General features: G+C 50.0%; 5 protein-coding genes across 5 annotated transcripts; 3 read left to right on the plus strand and 2 right to left on the minus strand.

The window, feature by feature from the left end:
* Positions 1-3193: 3193 nt before the first annotated feature.
* H6S33_008669 (uncharacterized protein) lies at positions 3194-6813 on the plus strand (the record flags this gene model as incomplete). The annotated part of the gene is made up of 4 exons (XM_044840010.1): positions 3194-3892; positions 3955-6207; positions 6257-6473; positions 6536-6813. 4 exons carry the CDS (start codon positions 3194-3196, stop codon positions 6811-6813), a joined length of 3447 nt encoding a protein of 1148 aa, XP_044687783.1.
* Positions 6814-9715: 2902 nt separating this feature from the next.
* Positions 9716-10902, plus strand: H6S33_008670 (uncharacterized protein; the record flags this gene model as incomplete). The annotated part of the gene is made up of 3 exons (XM_044840011.1): positions 9716-9954; positions 10044-10770; positions 10834-10902. The coding sequence occupies 3 exons, from the start codon at positions 9716-9718 to the stop codon at positions 10900-10902; spliced, it is 1035 nt and encodes a 344-aa protein (XP_044687784.1).
* A 1394-nt stretch (positions 10903-12296) lies between these two features.
* On the plus strand, positions 12297-14068 carry H6S33_008671 (uncharacterized protein; the record flags this gene model as incomplete). The annotated part of the gene is made up of 4 exons (XM_044840012.1): positions 12297-12461; positions 12552-12631; positions 12701-13644; positions 13701-14068. The coding sequence occupies 4 exons, from the start codon at positions 12297-12299 to the stop codon at positions 14066-14068; spliced, it is 1557 nt and encodes a 518-aa protein (XP_044687785.1).
* Positions 14069-16588: 2520 nt separating this feature from the next.
* On the minus strand, positions 16589-18430 carry H6S33_008672 (uncharacterized protein; the record flags this gene model as incomplete). The annotated part of the gene is made up of 1 exon (XM_044840013.1): positions 16589-18430. One exon carries the CDS (start codon positions 18428-18430, stop codon positions 16589-16591), a length of 1842 nt encoding a protein of 613 aa, XP_044687786.1.
* A 5078-nt stretch (positions 18431-23508) lies between these two features.
* On the minus strand, positions 23509-24397 carry H6S33_008673 (uncharacterized protein; the record flags this gene model as incomplete). The annotated part of the gene is made up of 2 exons (XM_044840014.1): positions 23509-24065; positions 24241-24397. The coding sequence occupies 2 exons, from the start codon at positions 24395-24397 to the stop codon at positions 23509-23511; spliced, it is 714 nt and encodes a 237-aa protein (XP_044687787.1).
* Positions 24398-26797: the final 2400 nt, after the last annotated feature.

Genomic DNA, 26797 nt, shown 5'->3' on the forward strand with positions numbered 1-26797 from the left:
AAACCCCTGGAGCAGCAAAACGAAGCTAGGCAAGAAGAAGCCACAGAGCACTCTGTAGATCGGGATCGTGAGACCTCCCCGTAACACTCAATAATGAAACAAAAACAATACAATAACGGTAAGGAAAAGAAAATAATAATAATAATGAAAATTGCGGACATCCGCAACGGGTGAGTTCGGATGATCGGGGCCCCAATCCGAATTGCGCTCCCCCAATTCGGGACAACTCTGGGAAGTGAGGTTGGCCGTTTTGGATTGAGGGTACATCCTTTTTGGTGCGAACTAGTTTTTTGCTTCATGCTGTCAGCTCTGCAGCAGAGGTACGTTGTGTACCGAGTAAGTAGGTAAGTAAGGTGTTTCTTTTGGATGGCTGGCTGGATGGCTGGTTGGCGCATCGTGGCTCTCGGGAAGAAGCCGAGGACGAAGCAACCCAATTGATGGATGGACCTCCGCGAGACGTTAATGGATGTCATTATGCATATCTTGGGGTGTTAGGGCAGCAACGAGGGCAGGGCACGAAACGATGAGAATCGCGATGAAACAGAAGAGTTCGACATCGAGCTAGGTGCATGACGGAGTACCGGTTGTCGATACGATACGGTCGTAATTTTGTTGAGCTCTCAGGTGAAGCAGAGCAGAAGCAGGAAGCAGAAGCAGAGGGTAGAGGTAGAAGCTGCCATGGCGACTTCCGGCCTGCCATGTTTGCTCCGGCTCGATATCAAACTCGACTGCCCCGCCGGGGTTGATGGGTATGTAGAGGAGAGGGGCATCGATTGTTGAAAAAAAGGAAAAAAAACGTGGGTTGTGCCATCTTGTTCTGTTCGGCTTCCTTCGACCTTCTTCAACGCGTCAAAGCGCTTCAAGAAAAACCAGAGAAAAAGTAAGGAAAATATGTCCGCATTACGACAGCCTGCCACCCCGGCTTTTGGGAAAGTGTCAAGAAGACTAGCCATCCTGTCTCCGTTAGTAGGAATGACAAGAGGCAGCCGTTTGATGGAAACGATCTGAAGAATCCCGGTCAAATATCGACCGTTGAAAGCACTGAATTCTAAAGGAAGGAACGAGCCTCTTTGCCTAGGGCACTAAACCACTGGAAAACAGCTAATTCCTGCGGGCTATCCCCAGTACTGACACCAGTCCGAGAACCCAAAAGCCCGAGACTTGGAAACAACAGCGATTGAGCGATTTAGGAATTCTCGCAGATTTTCTCTCTAGAGGCTAGAGGGTTTGGGATATTTGGTTGAGGTTAGGTTTTTATTTTGTCACAGCAAAACTCTTGATATCGATGTCGATTTGCGCAGGAGAAGCCTTTTTTCCCGCAACTCTTCTTGGGTACTTTGGTTCAATAGTTAAAAAAACGTGCTTTAGATTATCTGCGCCGCGACAACCCCCCCTGCTTCAATCAATGTGGCCGGGACTGTAAAAGTCACCATACCCTTCACCCCAAGGAGGGAAAACGAGGTGCGTGTGCTGATTGATGCAGTGCAAGGAGACCAGTGATACACGAGGAGTGGCTTGCAGGCCTCGCCGCCAAAGAGGACATATCACACATATGGCGCGGAGGCATCATATCATGATAGAGTGATGTGTTTAAACTAGAGGGGCACAAGCGGAAGGTGAGAGGGTGAGAAGGGGAATAAACGGGAGTTTTTCTCTAGGGTTTTTTTTCTGCTTTCGTTTCTTTTGTATTGTTGATGATGGCATCGCAGGGAAAACAAAGTATACAGCAACAGCAGAGGATTCAGCAGAATGACGCATGTACCCGAGAAAGGCAGATTGCAATTGGATGGTTCCTTTTTTTATTTTACTTTTTGGGAGCAATTGAAACGAATGTAGGTGCTTAGTTGCCTAGCTAGGGGCCTAGGGCACTCAGTACCTAAGGTAGCAGCGCGCGCGTGGGCGAAGAAGGTAGAGTAGAGAGCATGTAGGCAACTGGAAGGATACATACATGAGCATTGGAAGAATACCTTGGAGGTACTCTACATCTGAGACGCAGGGGCACTTTGGCAAAGACTTTGGCACTCGACCTCACAAGGGACGCAGACCGTGCTTCTGAACCGCATATGGATAGGCCGAATGACTGATGGAATTTGGTGATTGAGTGACCAGGTGAAATTTCTCCTCTTCCCTTGATGTTCGTCATCTCATTGATCCATCTCGTTCAGGTGTACGAGGGGGATTGAAAAGAACAACAGGGCTAAAAAGAAGCAAAGAAGTGAAAATAAAGGAAGAAAGAAAGAAAGAAAAGAGGAAGCACACAGGGAAGAAAGAACAACAGAGAGGCGGCGCAAGTAAAAGATATTATTATTTTTTTGCCTCCACGGGATCATCAAGGGTTGCCTGGTTGTTGGTTGCTGTCTGTGTGAATCTCAGTCAAGTCAAGCAGTCATCAGAGCTTGTTGCTATTGCTACTACGGGCTATTGGCCTCGCTCCATTCCCCAAGCCTTCCCTTCTTCAGTCCTTTACTCCAAGCGGCTGCTCTTCTCCGCTCGGCGTTGCGGAAACCAAATCTGGTCAACGTCTCTGTAGGTGCTGCTGCTCAGGGCTGCGAATAAACCCATACCTACCGCTCAGCACAAGCACAACCACTCACCACCACCCCCCTTTACCCCTCGACGCTGCTGCGCTTGTTCAACTCACCTCATTTTAACTCTCCTCCGTTATCGACCATCACCCCCCTCCCTCCCCTCCCACCCCCCCAAATCAACCATCCAATAGACATCGTGACGTTCTCATCGACTGTCCATCGATAGCCGTCATTTGGGCTTGTTTGGGGTTTGCGGCTGCCCCACTGTTACTTACGCATCCCTTACTCGGCCATTCTTAGTCCCTCCGGTCTCCCCTACTCCCCAATCCAACATTGTTCAAGTCTCACCCACTAGGGCATCCTGGCTATCTTGATTCGTTGCTTCAGCCAATAACAGCAATCAGGACCTTAGCGATTATTCCCCTCCTCATCTCCCCTCAGCGACGTCTCTACTTGTGATGATTGCTACTGCTACTGCCCGGCACTCACCTCTCTTTTCGCCGTCAGCTACATCATCGCGTGTTGAAAGAAACGGAATTTCTAACGGGGCGGGAAGACAAGGATCTACGGACAGTGGATTTAGAGAAGGAGGAAGGACCAGTCGGCCGTCAACTGCCTCGAGTTACAGTCGCGATCGCTCTGCATCTACATCTCATCAGTCGGGAATGCCTCAGAGAGCAATAAGGAGAGAAGAAGTCATTCCAGCAAGGATGTACGTGCGCGCTCTTTATAACTACACTTCGGAAGATCCCACCAGCTTGAGCTTTAGCCAGGGCGATGTGATCACGGTGATCACACAGCTGGAAAGTGGGTGGTGGGATGGCATAGTTCACAACCAGCGAGGATGGTTCCCCAGCAACTATTGCGAACTCATCTCTCCTCACGAGGTGACGCAAAACGGTAGCACTCAATCTCCGCTGGAAGACAGCGATGAATATGAAGACGACTCTTACGATGACGATGAATACGAGGAGGAGGACGACGACGACCCAGAGCGTGGGATGCCGTCGCCGATTCTGCCGCTTGAAGGTACGGATGATAGAGAGAACGACGAGGCTGCGTTTTGGATACCTCAAGCGACGCCGGATGGAAGGTTATATTATTTCAATACAAACACAGGAGTAATGAGGACCGATCTTCCGCTGGAGGCACCAACTTCGACAACAGAGTCAGGTCCTCGAGATAGATCAACTTTCTCTGCCCCCGATCAGACTCGGCCACCGCCTGAGCTCCTGGAAAGGGCCTATGGAAGAGACGAATCAGGTAATCAGAATTTCGGAGAGGAGGAAGAAGGCGATTCGGCTTCCGATGTTGGAGAAGGTGAAATGTTGGTTTTGTCAATGCACAGCCCTGGACCCTCGCGAGTATGCTCCCCTAAAAAAACTTTATGCGTCGCAACCACCATACTAATGTGTGAAAACAATAGGACAACGGTGGTCAGTATTTTATTCCTGCAAAAACCACAAATATAGAATGTGTAAACTCATTTAATCTTCTAGAACGTGAATCGCAGGCCACACTAGTAGACAGCACCGCATCAGTCGACTCCGGGAACCTCCAAAATGGCTTCAGACTTGGACATTCTCCCTCGTTCTCAACATCGACCGCAGCTACCGCCCTTAATGTTGGAAATGGCGTCACTAACGGCCATCCCATCACATCTCCGGTCGTTGACACAAGGTTCGACAATACCGTCACCATATATTACGAGGATGGTATAAGTATACCAACATCGTGGGATGAACTGATAGAGTCTACTCGGCTTACAGTTGAGAGATATCGGAAAGCGATCAATACCTTTGACCGCTCAAATTATGTTGCTCGGGCAGAAGACATATCCGATATGCTTCGATTATTGATCACAGCGGGCTCGGGAACCACCGATAACCATTCTGGGCAGCCGTCAATAATTATGCGAAACACTACTTTAAATCCCCATTTCAGACACTTCATGGCCGCATTCTCAAAACTCGTCCTATCTTCGCATGTAGCAGCAACAGATTGTCCTCCACCAGATGCTGAATCAAAATGTTTGGCGGAGGCGGATGAGGTGATGGTTGGTGTCTTTGGTTTTGCAGATATTGCTAAAGCACAGAGAGAAGGAAAACTGCCCCGGCTGAAACCAGGTTTTATTCATGGAAGTCAGTATGGAATCAACTGGCGATCTGGAACTTTATCAGCGGCAAGTCAAGGGGCAATAACCTCTCCGCTGGAAGTTGAGCTGGTAAACAAGATGGAAGAATTGACTTCTCTTGTGAAGCCCGCCTTGAGACGACTTGAGAATTCTTTGGAACCTCCATCAGAAGCCGTGATTACAGAGTATGGACAGGGTCTCACCAGCTCAAACCTTATCAACATAGCCTCAACTGCATTCGATATCATGCGGAGGTACTTTTACGTTATTGATACTATCAACTTGTCAGCTTTGACGGCATCCCCGAACCACCCCACTCTATTAGATTTTTCAAGTCAGAGACAGCGATTGCACGACTCCTTTGCGGATCTGTTTATGGCTTGCCAGGCAGTCTCTGCCCCATTAGCTGACGAATGGACGGCATGTCGCGGGGACGCTTTGGAAGACAGGCTGAATTCAGTCCGGGGATATATAAAGGAGGTGGATAGTGGAATAAGTGCCCTGAACTTTTCAATATCGTTGCTTGTTGAGGAGAGAGATAGCCGGGAGCCTAGGGAGATCACGACGGAAGATCTCACGCGGAAGGACTCTGTATATCCCGGTATGCAGGGTCGTCCAACGCATCAACGTTCGTCATCACGTCACCAGAATACTTCGAGAGCCCCATCGGTGATGGATAGACCGCTTCCTCAAGGCGGGAAATCCAAAATCACCAAAATATTTGGTGAAGAGCCTCCTCCAGAAACACCATGGTACCTTGCATGCGATCATGATAGTGAGATCGTATACGGTGCGAAGGGTAAGGTGAAGGGTGGCTCATTGGTAGCTCTGGTTGAACGTGCCTCTCGTCACGATATGCTGGACTCAAACCTGATCAGTACATTCTTACTCACCTATCCCTCATTTACGACTGCGTCCGAGCTCTTCAATCAACTTGTCCGAAGATTTACGGTTCAACCTCCTTCTGGGCTGTCAGCAACCGATTTCGAGATATGGACTGAGAAGAAACAAAAGCTTATTCGTGTACGAGTTTTGAGTATCATGAAAATGTGGCTGGAACAGAATTGGATGGAGGGGCTAGATGATGCAGCGAAAGAACTTTTGAGGAAGATGCACACGTTTGCCAAGGATGTCATGCTGCCGCAGTTATCAGGGGCCAACCAAGTTCTATCGCTCATTGATACACGATTACGTGGTCAGGAGCCCGAGATGAAGCGCATGGTTCTGAACATGGTTTCTCAGCCACCCCCACCAATTCTACCAAAGCACATGAAAAAGCTCAAGTTCTTGGACATTGATGCTTTGGAATTTGCTCGTCAATTGACCATCATTGAATCCAAATCATATGGAAAATTAAAGGCAGCTGAGTGCCTGAGCAAGGGGTGGAGTAAGCCACCGAATGGTGGACCAGATCCCGCTGAGAATATCAGAGCTATCATCATGCAGTCCAACAGACTTACGAACTGGGTTGCGGAAATGATTTTAACCCAGAACGAAGTTCGAAAGCGAGTGATTGTGATCAAGCATTTCATCGCAGTGGCTGAGGTAAATCTAAACCTAACAGGTCATTTATTTGGATGCTAACCCTTGTTAGAAATGTCGACAATTGAATAACTTCTCGACGCTCACTGCCATTCTTGCAGCGTTACAGACATCTTCTATTCATCGTTTGAAGAGGACATGGGAACACGTACCAACCAGGACTAATGCTATTTTGGAAGGAATGAATACTTTGATGGGGGCGACCATGAACTTTGCTGAGTATCGAGAGATGCTTCACATTGTCAATCCTCCTTGTGTTCCGTTCTTGGGTGAGTTTGGTTCCGGAGCGCGTTTTCTGAAGAAACCTACTTATACTTGTGGCTTTCGTCAGGTGTTTACTTGAAGGATCTCACCTTCGTTGCCGACGGAAACGAGGATTTCATCAAGGGAGATAAAGGCTTCATCAATTTTGACAAGCGTGTCAAGACCGCCAACATCGTGCGCGAAATTCAGCAGTATCAATCAGTACCATATCCATTGCAACCGGTACCGGAACTTCAGGAATACATCATCACAAACATGCAAAGTGCCCGAGATGTCAATGACATGTACAACTTGTCACTATCTTTGGAGCCAAGAGAGAGAGAGGACGAGAAAATTGCGAGGTAAATACATTTCTTATATCTTCCCCCAAAATATGATTCGGTCCAAATCGTTTCCTTCCCCACCGACTCGCTTTGTCGTTGAGATCCGGAAAAATATAGTTATCGCGCGTCTCAAGCGCAGAACAGAGCGAATCGGTGGAGGAGGGAAAATCCAGATCATATCGATGAAGATGAATCGTTTGTTCTGACTTAAAACCAGATTACTACAAGAATCCGGTTTCTTGTAAGTTGGTGGGCATCTTTTTACAAAAGTGTATTGTTTCTATTGCTATTTCTTTATTTACTGGGATATTTCTTCTTTTTTTATATTTTATATTTGAGGCATATTGTATGTGTATGTGGTGGGGGAGAGCCTAGTTTTTGGTACTGGTGGTTACATGGTTTCCTAAACTATTTGCTTTTGGTTTTTTCTGCGTCACTACGGCTTAAAGCCAAGGACATTTTTACATCTTTTTTTTTGGTTGTTGGGGTTGGAAAGGTGGGGGGCAACGGTCTATTTTTTGATATCTTTTACAGTGCGATTTTTACAATTCCTTAGTTTAGTCCCTTTGTTATTCTCATTTATCACGGATCGGAAAGAAGGCTGGTTGGTTGGTTGCCATATATTGGTAGTTCAAATTGTTGGGTTTGGTTTATTGTGTTTACTGTGTGTATCATGCGGTTTCCCTTTTTTTTCCCTTTCCCTTTTTTAACGGCCTTTTTCTTTTTGTCTTACTTTGATTCACCCCCTTATTCTTTTTTTTCTTTTCTCCCTCTCATCCTCTTCTTCCATACCACCTTCACCACCTTCATCACCACCACCACTACTCACTACTACCCCCCTTTTCCTATTTTTCCAACAAACCACCATCCCCCTTTTCCTTAACTCTCTATTCTCATTTTCATACCAGGTGTAACGGGTGCGGGAGGGCGGATCGATTGATTGATTGACGAAATTTTCACTTTAAGTTTCTGGAGTTTTAAATTCTTTTTTTTTCTTTCCTCATCTCTCTTTCCTATCTCTCTCTCTTTTTTTTTTTTATCAATTTGTGCCTAGCTAGCTGCCCATGGATGGGTGAGTCTGACTGATTAGGGTTGGATGTGTGTGTATATATGTGTATATATACAGCTACCATGCCTTACTACTACTGCTGCTCTGTTTACTATGCGTGAACGTGAACAAATGAACCCGAAACGGGTGGGGATGTTGGGGCTTGATAGATACCCGCCCCGCAGCCACCGGCCACAGCTTTTAGTAACTACCACCGCATAACTACTCCATACAGTACCGTAGTTAGCTGTGTGTATCCATAGCCCACCACCACCACCACGCCCAGTAAGTGGGGGCCGTAGTATAAATGTTGGGAGGCTTTCTTTCCTACTCACATAAACATAAACCACAAGACCACAAACCCCCAGTGGCGGCAAAGCGTCTGTTTGAGGCGAATCGAAACTCTGGAATGGAAAAAAAAACTGTTTCGTTAGGTATTTCGTTGTTTGTGCTACCTTGGACATGAGCATGGACACATTTACTAAGTATGGCTGGGCTGGTTGGGCTGGGTATCCTGGATTCATGCTATGCTATGCGATGTAATGTCTCCGTACCGCACCGTACCGCACTGTACCGGCGGCGGCGGCGGCGATGGTGGTGGGTGGTGGATCATTCATAGCATAGCATCCGTCCGTGCTGTCAAAAATATTTCTTTTGTATGTATGTCTGGCTGTTTAGATGTGTTCAGTCGCCCACCCTCTTTCTTTCTTTTCCCTCTTTCTTCCTTGCACACATCATAAAATGTCTAAGGCAAATACCAAAACTACTTTGAGAGAATGTTTCCCTTCCCGGTAACATAAACATCCCCAACACAAATCCACAAATCCCCAACTCTAGCCAGGTAGTTAGTTCGTCCACAGCCCAGGCATGTAGTCATGTATGCGGAAACTAAACAGACCCTGCCGAGCAATATTCGGTCCAACTGCATATCCGGCCCAAACTACTACTCAGCCCTTCTACACTCAGTGAAATCCACTACGTACCACCTAGCATAGAGTTACACCAACACCCTCCCAACTATGTACGTAGATCCAGCCGTTCTGCTGTGCTGTGCTGTGCTGCGCTGTCGTGCTCACAACCACAACCACAACGATCCGAGACCCGTTGCATTGTTCACACCCTACCTGCCTACCTGTCTGCCTACCTGCCTGCGTACGTGCTTGTTTACATGGGTTCGGAGGAGTTGTGTTGGTTTAGTTGTGTAACTACTAGCTAGGCAGAGGAGGAGCATGGCAGGAAGGAGCCAAGATCTTCGACTTCTTGTGGTTTCTATTGGACCAAGCTTCCCTGCTCGTCCACTTCGAGTGACTGTAATCGTGGTGGTGGTGAGTGGTGAGTGGTAGTGGTGGATTACATCCACCGATCATTACCATTCCCAGCCGGGGTAGAGTAGGATAGGGGTATCTAGGGTGTGTATGACGACAGTGCGGTAGTGGGGCTTCCATAGTGGGGTTTTGTACCTCCTCTACGTCTCTACAGTAGTACTTGTACATCTACTAGCAGCTTCGAATTCTGCCTCGTAAAGGTTGAGGCTATTATGGAGAATTACAAACAACCGCGTAAATATTTCACCCGTAGAGATGCCTAATTGTAGAGTATCATAGAGCAGAGATGAGCGGTTATGAGCGCTTCGCTTCGGGTATCAGTATCAATGATCGTGGGTACTGGTATTTAGTAGTGGGGGCAATAATGAGGGGAAATGATTGGATTAGTAGTATCTAGTAGTCTAGGTTCAATTACTTGGTTAGTAGAGCAGATAGTTAGGCAGCGCATATATAACTCCTAAAAGCCCTCCAAGTACCTACCTATCTACCCCGCTCATCCCCCACAGTTACCAATTAACTGCACCTACTCCACAACCATATATATATTCACAATGGCACCAATTGGCATTGCAATTCTAGGCTCCGGCAACTTCGTCCGCAACCAGCACAAGCCCGCCGTCGAAGCCTGCACAAATCTCTCCCTCAAAGCTGTCTACTCGCGCAGCAAAGCCTCCGCCAGCGCCCTCTTCGCGGACAGCAGCAATGTCGACATCTACAGCGATGACTCTGGCGCTGGCCATGATCTAGATGCTCTGTTGGCGCGAGAGGATATCCATGCCGTTATCATTGCGTATGCTATATCTCTATGCCTGACATTTTAATTTCAATGGTCTGAAATGATTGTTCGTCATAGCTGACCCAATTAAACCTGGTGACCAGACTCCCAATCCCCCTCCAGCCCGAAATAATCAAAAAGTGTCTCCTAGCGTCCAAACACGTTCTCTCCGAGAAGCCCATCGCGCCCACCCGCGCCCTCGCCCTCGAACTCATCGCCTGGCGCCACGCCAATATCTCTGCTAGCACACACTGGGGCGTCGCTGAGAACATGCGGTTCCAGAACGGATGGCGGTACGCCGCCGAGACAATCCGCACGCTCGGCCGCGTGCTCAACTTCCGCGTCGAAACGGGCAACATGCTTGCCCCCGGCGGGGCCACCTTTGAGACCACGTGGCGCAAGACGCCGGCGTACCAAGGTGGCTACTTGCTTGACGGCGGGGTGCACTACACGGCCATTATTCAGATCATGCTGGGTGATGATCGGGTTGATAGGGTTGCGGCGTTCACGACTAGACTGCAGGAGCACCTGCCGCCAGTGGATACGGTGGATGCAGTGTGGCGGACAAAGGCGGGTGTGCAGGGGACATTTTCGTGTAGTTTTGGGACAACGGTGAAGAAGTTTGACTATGTGGTTGTGTGTGAGAAGGGGGTGGTGACGGCCACGTGGGATAAGGTGACGGTACAGAGGGGGGCGGAGGTCGAGGTAAGGGAGTTCCCAGAGGACGGGAGCGGGGTGAAGCAGGAGGTGGCGGCGTTTGCAGAGGCGATTGTGAAGGGGGCTGCGGATGAGAGGCAGTCGCCGGAATTGGCGTATAGGGATTTGGATATTGTGAGTTTTTCCCTATTGGCTCTGTTCTGTTTTGAGAAGGTGTTTTTGCTAACTGTTTGGTAGATTGAGACGATGCTGAGATCTGGGGAGCAAGATGGTGCGACGCTGAAGATCAGCGGAGAGTTTTCATAGTTGTAGAATTGACAGGCCAATTATATATTGAGCTTTCGGGCATTTATTAGTTATGCAGCATGAGTGCCATGATTATTAGAATGATATTATGATGAAAGATGCTGTTTTTGATGATGAGATCCCCTCCACAGTGATTTTTATATTGCAGAAATCCCATAATTCCCCGGTGTTTTTTTCTCGATATTTTCCTCCGTGGTTTCTTAATATTTAATGTGTGCTTAAACTTCCTCTTCTGGAGTAGTGCTTTCTCGATCCATAGAATAGTTAGCAGCGAATCACCCGCTGCAGCCAGCCAACCGATTGATTGATAATTCATTGATTGTTTGCAGCCAGCCAACCCGAGTGTAGGAAGACTCGATAGATAATAGGATGGATGGACGAAGGAGGATGAAAGCCTATGATCTACTTATACGTATAAAAATGACACGTCTACAAAGGTACTTAGCCAGACCGTCCAGGTCCTGGACACTGTTACCAGGACCACCTTACCTTGCACCGAGTGATAATCCACAGACCCCACAGAACCCACCAAACAAAAACACGAAACAAAAAACAGGTCAATGATATTTCTGCCCGCCTTCATTCATGTTTCAATTCGGAACCCCATTTAAATCCTGCGCCGGAAACTGAAACACATTGCCCAGGCCGAGGCACATTCTGTTCCGTTCCCATCGGCATCGGGCCGGTTGGAAAGCCACGGTCGGGCGGAAAAACAAATAGCCGCAGCCCCGCGCAACCGGATCCCCAACAAAACACTACGGGAGAGTTGTGCATCACGAAGTACAGAGCACAACACAAAGCACAATGCCATTAACTGCATACTGCGAGACTGATCACGATGTCTAAGAGGATGAGGTATGTAATATGTAGAGCAATATATCACTGCTGCGGTGGTCGTCGTGATTGTGCAATTGTGAGTGCATCTGTAGGTCAACAGCTACCACCGACGTCATGGGCAGGTTTAAAACACCTCCATAGATTACACAATTAGGAGGTGTTTGGCTGTTTGAGGAGGGATCGTGAGTGAAGCATAGGCGGTGAGCACAGTGAAGTCCATTGTACGCACGTAGCCGGGATTTCCCGACAGCGGCCCGTCGCTCATCGAATCCCGCACCGGCGGAGGAGGGCCGGGGGGTGAAGGGGGGAGAGAAAAACTTCAAAGCAGCACCTTGCCCCCTTTCACTCGCTGGAATATCTTCACCTCACCTCACCTCCTAAGCAAGCTTCAGGCTCATCTATCTACAGAACAGAAGAGGAGAGTATCTACATACACTCATCTGTTCACCCCACACACACATACACACACACACGCCCATCTCACCTACACACACACTATAATACTTACTGTCACCTTCCATATCCATTGAACTGACTACACACACAAAGTGCCAAAAATGGTTGTGTCGTTAACCTCGCTCCGGGTTGCAGCTGCTCGCCGCTGCTCATCGGTGCAGCATGTGCAATTTGCGCTGCCCCGCACTTTGGCCCCGCGGGCGTTTGCCTCAAAAGCGCTCTCTGCCACCGCAAGGAAGTCCTTCTCCACAAGCACTTTCAGAATGGTATGTTTTTTTCGTTTTTGAAGTTATAACTCTGGCGAGCTATACATTTTGAATTTATCTTTTACAGTGATACTGATAGCGGGAATACAGGTAGACCACAGAATCGAACGTGATGCCTTCGGCGAAATCAAGGTCCAGACCGACAAGTACTGGGGTGCCCAGACCGAGCGGTAAGCTTCCCCGGACATATCCCCAGCTCATCTCGGACTTCGGACTCACAGGAATGGCGAAAACGACAGGTCTCTGATGAACTTCAACATCAACCAGCCCTTCGACCGCATGCCCCCACCCGTCATCAAGGCCTTCGGCATCCTCAAGCATGCCGCTGCAACCGTCAACATGACCCACGGCCTTGACCCCAAGATCGGCGAAGCCATCCAGACCGCCGCAAAGGAGGTCATCTCCCTCAAGCTGCTGGACCACTTCCCCCTCGTCGTCTGGCAGACCGGCTCCGGCACGCAGAGCAACATGAACGCCAACGAGGTCATCTCCAACCGTGCCATCGAGCTCCTCGGCGGTGAGCTCGGCTCCAAGAAGCCTGTCCACCCCAACGACCACGTCAACATGTCCGCCTCGTCCAACGACACCTTCCCCACCGTCATGCACATCGCGGCCGTCCTCGAGATCACCGAGCGCCTCCTCCCCAGCCTCCGCGAGCTCCACGCCGCCTTCGAGGAGAAGGTCAAGGCCTTCGACCACATCATCAAGATCGGGCGCACTCACTTGCAGGACGCCACCCCGCTCACCCTCGGCCAAGAGTTCAGCGGCTACACCACTCAGCTCGCCTACGGCATCGAGCGCGTCGAGGCTACGCTCCCACGCCTCAAGATGCTCGCCCAGGGCGGAACCGCCGTCGGTACAGGTCTCAACACAAAGAAGGGCTTCGACGTTGCCGTGGCCGCCGAGGTCTCCAAGCTCACCGGTATCGAGTTCATCACCGCGCCCAACAAGTTCGAGGCCCTTGCCGCACACGACGCGATTGTTGAGGCCAGCGGCGCACTCAACACCCTCGCCTGCTCGCTCATGAAGATCGCCAACGACATCCGCTACCTCGGGTCCGGCCCCCGCTGCGGTCTCGGAGAACTCAGCCTCCCCGAGAACGAGCCTGGTAGCTCAATCATGCCCGGAAAGGTCAACCCAACCCAGTGCGAGGCCCTCACCATGATCTGCGCCCAAGTCATGGGTATGCTCCCCTTTCCTCCGAGTGACCCCTCATGACGCAAGCTAACCCTAACCCAGGAAACAACACCGCCATCACCGTGGCTGGCTCCCAGGGCCAGTTCGAGCTCAACGTTTTCAAGCCCGTCTTGATCCGCAACCTGCTCCATAGCATCGCGCTGCTGTCGGATGGCATGCGCTCCTTCAAGGACAACTGTGTCGTCGGCATCCAGGCCAACGAGAAGCAGATCAACAAGCTCCTCCATGAGAGTCTCATGCTCGTCACATGCCTCAACAGCAAGATTGGGTACGATGCGGCTAGCAAGGTCGCTAAGAATGCACACAAGAAGGGTATCACGCTGAAGGAGAGTACGTTGGAGTTGGGCGTGCTCACGGAGGAGGAATTTGTGGAGCTTGTGAGGCCAGAGTTGATGATTGCGCCGCAATAGATGGATGGCGAGGATCGCGAGGGGGGTGGGGTTACTTTGGAGTTTAAAATAAAAATCGGGATTGTATAGTAGAGGCCGGAATGTAACTAGGTATTTTTTTTCAGGGAATTTAAATTTTGGATTTGCTTTGTCATTTGGTAAAAATCTGGGGGTCGAGACGGCGTAGATTTTTCGGTGAGCTGTAAGAAGACCATCATTAAGAGCTATTTGTGCTGTGTATAGTGCCTAAAAACCCAGCTTTGATATTAGACCAAGACTACACCGTCACGGCCAATATGATATTTGCAATTATAAGGCATGTTGTATTCCAATGGCTGATACAAGACCAAGGTATTAGATTGATTGGTTGATTACTTCATTAATTGTACCAAAGTATTAAATGACGAGAGAGAGAGAGAGAGAGGATTGATGCATTAAAAAGACAGTGAGAGCTTTCATCTTTATACATCATGTCCAGGACAGATTGTTACGCTACCTATTCCTTTCCACAAGTCCACAGTTGCAGTATATATACGTAACCCACGATCACGGTAGTACACATTGCCACAGCCCTCCACTACATGTAGTTAACCCTGAGCACATATGCACTTTGTGTTAGCAGGGGAGAATGCGAACTGCCCGAAACGGTATCTCCAGTATAATATCATCTTTATCAACACCTATATCACCATTACTCACTCGCATCGTGCTGTGTTATATAGTCTGTAGCTAGAGTAGAGTATAGTAGCTCTACTTAACCTACCCCTAGCTACCACCCTACCACCCGTGCCCAGTCAGGAAGAGTGCACACCGCGCCGTCTACAGGCAACAGCCCAGAACGAACCAGCCTGCGGCTATGAATAATTTTTAGGTAGGCTACATATTGTCACTGTGGTTAGTTTCCAGTGTCAAACTGTAGGTACATATATACAACGATGTTGGTTTCCGATTTGTTCGGGACGAGAAAGTTAGGGTCCCTACTTGTACTCACCTCCACCCCTCTTTCCTGGCGTCTACTTGTATACAAATCCTTCAGGTTTACCGATTCTGTATCTGATTCGATCGGAAACAAGATGGGGATTCCGGAATTCCGTCTCCATGTGCTCCAATGGCTTTCGGCGCATCGACTCCAGGTAGCCAATATCTGGCTGATCTTGCTATTTCGGTCACACGCGATCACTCGTAGGTTGCGAAAAGAGGGTCAAGATGTACGTCGTGGTCATGGCAGGGTTAGGTGTCCCCCTAGCTAGCTTATTTTGCCCTCACTCCCTTAAGTATTATTTCCCGGCCTTTGACAGTTGTGTGGGCGAGGTAGTCTAGTGGTAAACGCCTCGTCTTGCTACACCGAGTGGGTTGTTCCCATGACCATCAATAGGTCATGGGGTTCAACTCCGGGGGTGGGAGTAATGCTCTGGGGTGTACGGCATGTAACAGGGAGTAGCGTCCGATATACCGGGTAGTTGATCTCAGGGTCCTTCCGCAAATCAGCACCTATAGCCTGTGAGGGGCGTATGGCCACAGCATTACTTTTTGTGTATTTTTTTCAAAATTTCGTGTAATAAATGGCACTAACTCCCCTGAAAAGCATGACCTCAGCAAGACTTTTTGTTCTTAGTTTCTCGTTCGTTAGTTGTCTCCCTCCTCTCCCCCATATTCAATTAATGGACAGGATATAGGGGGTTAGGATTTGGCGAAACATTTCCGATCTATATATTATTTTATAGTAGATGAAATAAAGCAACTGCCCCCCCCCCCCCCCCCCCCCCCAAGCCCACCTCTGTACGGGCAGCATGAATTTTCAGGTATGTATGGAGTAGAAAATGGGTGTCATGGTCTACATAGGTCTTGGTATATCTCTATCTGTTACGGGGATCTGCGCATGGCATGGGAATAGAGTACTCTACTAAACGTAGGAGCATACATGTAGCTACTAGGTGCTTTAAGCATTTAGGTCTTCAGTTAAATGCATACAACTGTATCTATGTTATGATTATTGGACGACGAACTGCGCATATATACTACAGTTGAAAACGCTTGTCAATAACGGTCATTCTCATTCATTCCTAACTACCTAGTTAACTACATGTACCTACAGTACTCACTCACTACACCATCTAAAAATACAACCTTCTGAGATCGAAGCCGCCCTCGAGCTCGCACACTAACTACATAGCTACAATTCTCACATAGCTACGTTTCTCGCTCATAGAAAAGCCATGATAAAAAAACACACAATCATTCATTTAATACATGTATCTGCCCCCCGCTCCCCCTTCCAAAAAAAAAGTAAAAGTAGAATATATATAATCGCCACGCAATGCACACAAAAGGTAGAAATAAACAACGAAAGAGAATCGGAAGAAGCAATGACCACCGTCTCAACGGTCAACCCCCCAACCGCACTACCACTACACACCCCAAAAAGAGTATCGGACCAAAAAAAGACAAAAAGAGTGATCACAAAACCGGCAATAATCAAAGCGCCCATCCGTGTCAATTAATCCCCAACCAAAAACCACCACCCCCCAATTGACCCACCCTCTACCTAATCGTCATCTGCTTCATCCCCGCGCCCTTCCCGCCCCGTCCTCTCGCCGTCCCCGCCCCGGCCGTACCAGCAGGCCTCTTCTCAAACAGCTTCCAAAACTTCAAATTCTCATCACTGGCCGCAGTCGCCAGCGTGGTCCCATCCGGCGACAGCGCCGAATGCAATATCCTCGTCTCATGCGCGGGGATCTCCACATTCCTAACGAGCGTCGGATACGACCACACACTCAACTGGTTATCGGGCAGCCCATGGCACGACACGAGCTCGCGGTACGATGTCGACCACTTGATGGACGTGACCTGCGATCCGGCGTCAATGCTGTTGACGCGCGCGCCCGTCGTGCTGTTCCAGAAGTGGATGCACCCGTCGTAGTTGCCGCCGCCCGATGCGAGCAGGTTGAGCTGCCAGGGACACCACGCGAGTGCCTTCACGGCGGCCTTGTGGTTTGTCTTTGACCATTTGGGCGCGGCGAGGGCGCGCGCGTCCCAGATGTTGACGAGGTTGTCGTTTCCGCCGGACGCCAGCATCGCGCCGTCGGAGCGCCACTCGAGCCCGCACACCTCCGAGGTGTGTGAAAGCAGCTCGGCGGTCTTGTGTTCCGCGATGCGGACGTCGTGGTTGTAGATGTTTCCTGAGCGGGCGCCGGTAGTGAGGATGGCCTTATTCCATGCCATTGAGCCGACGCGGGAGTCGTGCGATGACATGGTGCGCAGCTTTGTCTGGTCGTCGACGTCCCAGATCTGGACGTCGCCGTTTGAGACGCCGACGGCGACGTAGGCGCCGTCGGCAGACCACTTGACGGAGGAGACGTATGTGTCGGCGGCGGTCTCGAGCAGCTGCGAGACGGACCCGCTGTCGGCGTTCCAGACGTAGACGTTGCGCTCGAGGCCGATTGCAACCTGGTTGGCCGAGGACCAGTCGAGGAGGTTGAGGTAGTAGTCGTCGACGAGGCCGGGGGCGTCGAGGACGCGCTCGGGGGCGGTGAGGATGCGGCGGCGGAACTGCGCGGACGGCGCGGAGGACTTGGTGGGGCGGTTGTATTGCGTGCGGAGGTCGATGGGCTTGGAGGACTCGGGGGCCGCGGGCTTGAAGGCGAGGATGCGGGTGGTGAGGTCGACGCCGCAGGCGGCGGCGACGGAGGACTCGTAGGCGAGGGACTCGGGGTTGGGCCGCTCGTAGGAGATGGGCTCGGTGTCGTCACCGCTCGAGATGTTGGGGTTGGTGTTGTCGTCGTCAGAGCCGAAGACCCCACCGCGCAGAACGTTGTCGGCGGAGGAGATGGGGCGGCCCGTGGCTGATCCGGGGCGGTTCGAGGTCTGGGACGAGGGCCGGGGACGCTCGATTTTTGAGGCGGCGGTGGGCGAGGAGGCGGAGCGGGTGGGGATGAAGCGGTCGCCGTTCATGCGGATTGTGGTCTTTGATGACTTTGACTTCTTCTTCTTGACGGGGCTCTGCCCGCTGCCCGTTAGGGACCATTCACTCACGCCGAGATTCAGCTCGAGGGGCGAGCGGGTGGACTTGGGGGATGTGGCGAGCGGGGCCGACTTGGATGCAGCGGCAGCGGCAGGGGGTGCGGGGCGGGTCTTGGAGGCGCCGGACACCTTCAGTGACTCGAAGGCGGCCTGGAGTGAGCCAGACTTTGTGGGCTTGCGGTCGACGTTCCATTCGGGCTCTGGCTGGCGCTGGCGGGGGGGCGTGAACGGGGACTGGTTCTGGACGGCCCGGGCCCGGGGGGAGGGCGTGAGGGGCATGCGGCCACCGGCGGTGCGAGAGCTGAAGAGAGTGGAGTGCGACTTGCGGGGGGTCTGGACGGCGGGGGGTGTTGGGTCCGTCATTTTGGCTTGTATTCGGGGGTGGTGGGTTTTTTTTAATGTTTTTTTCTTATTTTCTTGTTTTTTATTTTTTTTTCCTTCCTGGGTAGGGGATAAAACAATAGGCTGAGTTATGTAATTGTGACAGAGAAGACGGACACAGCAAATGACTCTTATGAAGTGGAAGCTATGGTTGATTGATGCAGTTGATAAAAACTCGTGATGGAATTGATTGAGGTGGGGAATGTGCTTGATCGTGAGTGTAGAAAATGTGTGTGTGGTTGTGAGGAATGAGGTTGTGAGAACAGCTGTGTGCGTGCCGTGACAGAGGCTTCGTGTGCCTTATGTACAGCTTGCCCTTTGGTGGTTTGGCTGCGAAGTTTGGCCAAGACGTAAACACGCCCGTCGCCATGGGCAACGGCTAGCCCAACTTAGCCCAACCAGGTGCAAAACACCGCGGTCAGCCAGGGCTCAGGAGCAACCACAGGTGACAGAGAGAGGAAAATATCCCTGCATGACTGGACTGGCCCGGAACAGGTTTGCAATTGCAGCTGTGAGACTTCGAGACACAGACAGACAGACAGATAGACAGTCCCTTTGACAACTGTTCCCCATTCATACGTTCATACGTTCATACCAAGAACATTGGTTGTCCATTACACACTCACATGCAAATAGTGGTTTCCAATTCCTAGCTAGACCCCTCAACCGTCCAGCGGTTAGTTGCGAGAAAAAACTCACTCCCGGAGCTGTATGCATATATATGACAACTTAATTGCTGTCCGTTGCAAAGGGCAACAGGGAGGGGGCAGTTGGTTTGTTTACATCGTCGTGAAGGGCAACCACCACTTCAACCCCTCATCTTGATAACCGCCCGATAGGATAGGATAGGATAGGGCTCCAGGCTAGACAGGTGCGGCGCTACGCTTTAGATTCGCTAATTTGGTGGGCCCCCCCAATCAGGCCTGTGTAATTCCCCCCAGTGACGAATAGGGCTGTAGGGCTATGAAATTGATGGTCAGGCACCGAAACGTTCATTCTTCCTGAACCTGGTTTGACCGATGCTGTAATCAAACCGACCACAATGCGTGCGATGAATAGAATTTACACTCGAGTCCCACTGAGCGTATCCATCTCTTCCCTAATGGGTATATACATACACGCAGGTACCATGTAGCCGCCATATATATTCACTCTGACTCATCGCCCCCAATTAATACCGTAATCTGCGGCAAAGTAATACTAGTAAGTAAGGGATCCCAGATTAAACCTCAAAGTCCGGACGAACGTTCATTCGCGAATCCCAAGCTATTGTCTCTCAGTGCCGAATTTACCGGCCGTGGAAGATATATCGTGGCGAGTTTCTGCTGGAAACACGAAACTACATGTTCCTAGCTAGGTAGGCCATATTTATGGACGGAACCGTCTTCATGGGCCATCACTCGATGCCAAGCCTTTCTTCGCCCAGCCCTGGCTGTCAGGAACATAAATGTAGTCTTGCAACAGCTGTGGGTTTTAACAACGCCGTTATCCATAAGCGGATAACGATCTAATAGGGACCGGAAAGACTGTACGTTTAATTCAGCCCTATGAATCTCCGCAGAGTATGTGTTTTAAAGTGATTCCCCGAGCCATATAGCGGTCGACAAAGTAAGGGCCATAAGTGACCCCGTTGCGTTTAAGAGTAGAGCCACCGTTTCGATAATTTGAGACGCCCGCCCTTGCCTGTTGGCACATGATAGAGGACGTTCGTGTGGCTGGTTGGTGATGGGTGATGGGTGATGGGTGTTGTGGTGCTGGGTTGGATCCGTGCGGTAGAAGATGTGGTAGACACTACGAATTTAGCGGATCTCTAATCGGTATTGGCGGTGTAGGAAGACTCTTCTGTCTGCTGAAGGTACGGAAAGATTAGCCTAGAGTGACATAGGGGGGGGGGGGGGGGGGGACGGTTATGGCTTTAAAAACGATGCGATATGGAGACGGGAGGACTGCTAGGGGTTCACACAGGTATATCTAATAAGTATATAGATATACCGATATGCAATGTGTTATTTAAAGGTTTTGATTGGCCAGGTTTGAGGGGTTTTCTTTTTCTCTATCAAATATGTTTGTCAGTAAGTAGATATTCTATCAAATATGTTGGAGTTAGTAGATATTCTATCAAATATGTTTGAGTCAGCCAGTAGATATTGGTTCCAACATACCTTGAGTCAGCCAGTAGATATTGGTTCCAACATACCTTGAGTCAACCAAATAGTATATCAGATATGTGCACAGGGCATCTTGGGGTTTCAGTGATCTTAAGCGTTGGTAAACTGATATTGTTTAAGCCATAACAGTTCCTACTCCGGCCAAAGGCCGGAAAATGCTTGTATATGTATATGTAGGTAGAATCAGAAGCGGGTACGGGCGGGCCATTCATGTACATGTAGTACCCACGGCTTCCACAACCGCACCACACCGCGCTCCATCCATTCCACAATTGTACCATTTACCCCACCATCTACATGTACAGCCGCATTCGAAAAGTTTTAGCACCTCCGGGCCAAACTCAAGAGGCAGTCCTTTCTGCTTTGCAATTCTCATATTCGAGACCGTTGTCAGAGAGCTGCAATGTCTCTATTTCGGTCATACCTGTCAATAAGCTGAGTATGCGCGAGTGCTATGGTTGTTGGTGGGCTACAATTCATGAACAACTCAATATAGTAGGGTGCCAGTACTTTTCGAATGCGGCTGTACCCAGCCATTATGTACATCTAATATGTACTGCCCTTAATTCTGCGAACCTACTAGCCCTCTGATTGGCCAAGAGCGGAACCTAACCCTGACCTCTGCGTGGCAACGGGCTCAAATGCCACGGAATGTCAAATTCAACTGCGGCTTTATACTGGGGGGTATTGCGCACTATTATCAAAATAAAAAAATACTCCAAGCGGTACGTTTTGGGTGGTTATAGTATCTCTTCTTTCATACACAAAAAAGAACAAAAAGTACTGTGCGGTTCCGGGACGAACTGGCACTACTCCCACCCCTGGGTCGAACCCTGGCCTTCTGTGATCGAAAGCAGGGCTAAACCTCGCGGTGTTCTTTGGCGAGGGCTAAACCGTTAGACCACTCGCCCATGTGTGTTGGTGGCTAGAAACGACATTTGTGCGCCAAGGATGGTTGGCTAGTGTATATGTATGTAGTTACATGTAGCCGTCTATCCCCTCTACGGTCAGTCTGAACCATAATCACAAAATGAATCGCAAAGGGCAGTTGTGCTGTGCTGAACGCTGTGAACGTTTATTCTCCCATCGCACGCTACTTAAGGAGCTGCACCAACCCGACGACTGAATGAAGAGCGCCAGAGTTCAGCAGAGTATAGCTAATTAACAATTGGGATTGGTTTTGTGATTATGGTTCGGACTGACCGTGTGGAGGATGCTACACAAGAGGGTGGCCAGTGGGTACGTTCGTGGTGGACTGCAATTGTGATTATAGGGTTAGGTGTACCCTAGCCTGCTTTGCCCTCATGCATCGACATAACATCAAGCTAGATACCCCCCTGGCGCGCACGTTTCCCTTGGTACCCCGATGACCGCCAGCCTCAGCGCCGGTGCATGTACTAGACACTGAGTCTTCCGGCCAGTCTCAAAGAGACTACACAGTGCATTGATTCCACGGGTACTCCCAGGGCTGTCTGTCTCTACCACCCCTGCTCTCTCCCTGCAGGCTGCGGGAGGCCGAGTGAGAGACTGTGCGCCGGGCCACGCACTCGCGGGTCACTGGTAAAACAGGGCGAGAAGCTGGCTGTTTGACGCGGAAGGGCTTGGGTGGTATGGCTGCATGAAGTTGGGCTGAAGTACCTCGCATTTGTTGTCGGCCTGCCGGTGGGGGCGGCGAGTGATGGACTGTGACTTATGTGGATATCCTAGGTCACGGCTGAGAACACACCTGCAAGTGGCTGGACTTGACTTATCATGATTGGGCTCGAGGTTACGACGTACGACTTGTGTTTTTGAGGTTGGTAGTTAGTTGGAGTCTATTATGTTGTTCTGGGCGTACCAGTTCTGTTTCTGCTGTGGAAAGGATTATGGTCCCTCCATTCGATTCATTATCATTGCAAGGAGGGCTAGGCGGAAACACCAATCGTGGGTTGGTTACAAACATCTATATCCAGGACAGTGGTTAGTTCACGAGAGGTATCCCCCCCTCCCCAAGTCAGTAAAGATTGAGCGGCGCGGTGTCTAGCTAGCTTTCTAGCTCGGCTTACGGTATCTACCCGTGGTTTACAACATCGGATTAGTAGAGCATCTTTCTGGAATGAAGCATACGTCGCCCACGACTACACCATGGGCCGTCCGTTACAGCTCACGAGCGCCGATTAACCCCCAGACGCAGCATTAACCGCGGATGGCAGTGATAGGCTGGAGGCTTTAGGCTTGTCTAGTTGGATGTACATTCCGGGTCCTTCACGCCGAATCTACACACCGCAGAACACTACTCGACTTACTCGGGGCAATGATATACACCTAAATATCACATATGGCAAACCTACATATATATATCTACGTAACTAGCAGGGATCGAACCAGATGTGTCAAAGAACAAAAATTAAATATATATAAACCAACCACAGACCCCCCCCAACCCCCATCAATAGATACAACTTTGCCACAGCACGCAGAAGAAAAACAAAGGAAAACGAAAAAGGAAAAGGTCATCAGTCCAGGTATCATGATCAAAAAAAAGGCAAAAAAGAAGAAGAAGAAAAGGGTACGCCGTGAATGCAAGCCGCCGCAGCGTGAAAGGAAATGGAAAAACCCCTGCGCCGTGTATCAGATAGTAGAAAGAGGAGGATGAGGAGGGAGAAGAAGAAGAAGAAGAGGAACAAAAATGCTTGGAAGGGAAAGGAAGAAGAAAACCCCAAAATAGGAAGAAAAAAAACTCCAGAACAAAAGAGATATTCACAAAACGCCTTTCCTATTTTTGAAAAACAGTCAGAAAAGACAAGACAAAAGAAGGGCCCGCCAAAATCTATAAGAAGACATGTCAAGTTCCACCAAGATCGTCCCACTCAGATGCCATTTTTTTTTTCCATTGATATCGGCCCCTACTTTCTAGAGACTTATCCCCAGCCCCCTCCCCGGCATACTCGGCGGCATACTCGTCGTTCTCTGTCCCTCCGCCAACACCTCCCTCACCCTCCCCGCCCTATCCACCGCCCTCTCCAGCAGTCCCAGCCTCTCCTTCGTCTTCACCTCGCGACCCTCCAGGACCGCAATCCTCTCCTCCAACTTTGCCCTCTCCCTCCTCTCCGTCGCAACCATCTCATTCGCCTGCTGGAACAGCGTCGCCGACAGGTCCTCCAGCTCTTCCGTCACCTGATCCAACCGCTCCTCCGCCTTCAACCGCAGCCTCCGCTCCTTCTCTAGCGGCTCGTTCACGGCCTCCTCGGGAGGCGGACTGGGCGGGGGAGCACCGCGGCGGGTGGTGGCCGCGGAGAGGAAGGCGGAGATGCGGTTGAGGGCTGGCGGAGGCACGGGCATCTGTGAGGGGGATGAGGTCGGGCGGGTCAGGGGTGGGGAGGCGTTGGAGCCCATGGTGTCGCGGCCAGAGGAGGCGGACGAGATGGAGCGTTTGCGGACTTCGTCTTCGTAGTCGGCGAGTTTGTCCACTGGGTTTTCAGGGTTTGTTTAGCTTGGGGCCTTCAGGGCAGAGGGGATATAAAAGCTTGTGTTCCCCCCCTCGAGAGCTGGGCTGGCTGGTCTGGTCTGGTCGTACGGGGGGGCTTGTGCTAGGGGAGGTAGCTAGCTAGCTGGTAGGGTTGAAGGGGAAACAATGGGGCTTACCGGCAGAAGTGGCTTTATCGCTCAGTAACCTGACCTGGGCTTCGAGCTCTGCTATGCGTCGCCTCGCGTCGGCAAACTCTTGGGCGTCCGCGCCGCAGTTTGGGCAGCATGTTGTTGGCTTTGTTTGTAATCGGGGCAGGGTGACTGCTGGAGACATTTGTGGTTCACTGTACAGTGGATTCGTGGACACGATACGAGGGGAGAGAGAGGGGGGAGCGATTGTATGTTCAGCTAGGTAGAGGGAGGTATGGAGTAAGTATGTGGGATGGAGGCGTGGGTGGATTGTAGGTATGTAGGTAATGAGGTATGGTATGGATGGTATGGTACGGTGAGAAATACTGGACCGAGGGCAGGCTGGGTAGAGCAGTAGGTATGTATGTGTGCTAGGCACATGGAGGTATGGGAGTCGAGTATCTTATGTATATCACCCCTCTCTAAACTCTGCTCGCGTGCTCTTCCCGCTTCTCTCTCACACGCGCAATTAAAGGGGGGGTGGGAGGGAGGTGGGTGTTGTATCTTGGTGGTGGTGCAGCTAGCTAACACAGATGAGTACACTCTCCTTCGTCTTTTCTTTCTTCTTTCTTTCTCTGAATCCTTCTCTCACACTTTCTCAGACTGACTGAATGCTCCCACCCCTCAGTTTGTCGCCCTGCCTAGCTAGCCAGGTGCCCTTCGTATCGTATCGTCTCGTCTAGGATACTGAGTTGCACTTTGATTGATGACAGGGGAGCGAGGGCAGACAGAAAGGCGAGCGGTAAATCTATTAATATTGCCCTGAAACAGTGGTAAGGAGAAGCTTTGAGCTTCTGCTTGGCAACAGGGCCAGTGCTACTACTCTCCTACACACGCGCGGATCTCCCTTCACGATAAGTTGGCACCTCCAGTATCGATACCGATGGTCACGGTGATCGATAACAGATTCGTGTCTCTCTTATCTAAGGTTCAGTCCTCTTCTAACGGATCGTGGCAGCGTCGAATTTGTTCATTTCCTCCCCATCGCTAGGTGCTACTCTTACTCTACTAAGCTAGGTTTGGGCTGCGTTGAGCTTTGATGGAACTTGCCGGCATCAGATCGAACAAACAAATAATAAACAATAAAATAATACGAGCATCATCATCATCATCATCATGTACTCGTAGTTTTTTGACGTTTCCGGACGCGACCACTATTGCATGCCATACAAAAGATAGCCTTGGCGGGTTTTTTCTGTGTATGCAATAGCAGTTGCGTCCGGAAACGCTGTGAAATTGCGAGTAGAGCTAGACTGGAGTAAACATTCGATTCGATCCCACCACTCGGGTTCTCCCAGGAAACTTAAAATCGATCAGAAGCGAGCTAGCTATACCCCGCAAAATCGCACTTCGGTCCCCCCCCCTCTTCCCCATACATAAATAGAATCGATCGAATCACGTGGGATAGTCAATGATCCAAATACCGTTTATTAATAGATGTTTAGTGGCTTAAGTCTATCTTCGGACCCCACCTACACACAGAGAATCCATCTGGAGATGAGGAAGTTTGAAGTCGGCGGAGAAGAAGAAGCATTGTTTGTTCTACACTGGGGAATCAGGCGAAACATATTGCCGACGCGGGGTCGGGCTAAAACTATAGTGGGGGTACGGAGGAGATGTAAGGCTGAGGAATGGTTGTTCAAACGCAGGGGCTAGCCGCCGACCAAGACCAACCTTCGATACGAGTCTGTCTCCGTCCCGCATGTACATACACGCAGCGCGGCGCGTGTAGGTAGAGGAAGTACCTACTTGTATGGGGCATTCTAAATTGACGATGATGTGCGCAACCTTGCAAGTCTGGCCAAGAAGTACACCTACACAGTCATGATATGATATATTGTCATATCATACGTAAGTATACCTCAAGCTTACTCGATAATCGTGAGTGTGGGCAATGAGACCAGCTTTGAGTCTAGCTGAGACCATGGTACGGTGCTGAGTGTGTTTCTTTGCGATTGCGTAGGTTATAACGTGTGCCGACCACATTAACTCGGTGTTGATTCTTGAGATGTTTCTGTATCAATAGTGGCTTTTAGTCGGTTGCAAATATTCAGTGATAAATGATCGCGGTCCCGTCTCACAATGCTGATGTTTATCTACTTGTAGTTTGGCTACACCATTGGAAAGTTAGCACTATCATTCTTGAGGAGTATTGATCCAGCTGGCCCCAGATTGTTATCTGCAGTTCCAGCTTTGGCATGCCGCATCACCCAATGACGAATCCAAAAGTTACGATTTTGCGGTACGAATCACATGCATCAGGCCTGAAGTACCCGAAAAATGCTGCAAGGTGTTGTTGTACTTTTCATTTCTACTCCAATAGTAATTACAGATTAGGGCTTGCATGTTCGGGTACTTAGTGCCTCCGGCGGTATTTACATATGTAGGTACCTCTCAATCATATCATTAAAATCATGATTAGCAAATCATTCGCCATTGAACCAGGCTCGACTTTATGTAGGCGCCAGCAGCCTTCAGGCTTCAGCTGATCGATCCCCGCTTGTGATTTTACAAGGCCGAGAAGCAAACCTAGTCTTAACAAAAT

This window comes from Morchella sextelata, assembly GCF_020137385.1.
Source record: "Morchella sextelata strain SCLS chromosome Unknown scls_27, whole genome shotgun sequence".
In the NCBI taxonomy this organism is placed as follows: domain Eukaryota; kingdom Fungi; phylum Ascomycota; class Pezizomycetes; order Pezizales; family Morchellaceae; genus Morchella; species Morchella sextelata.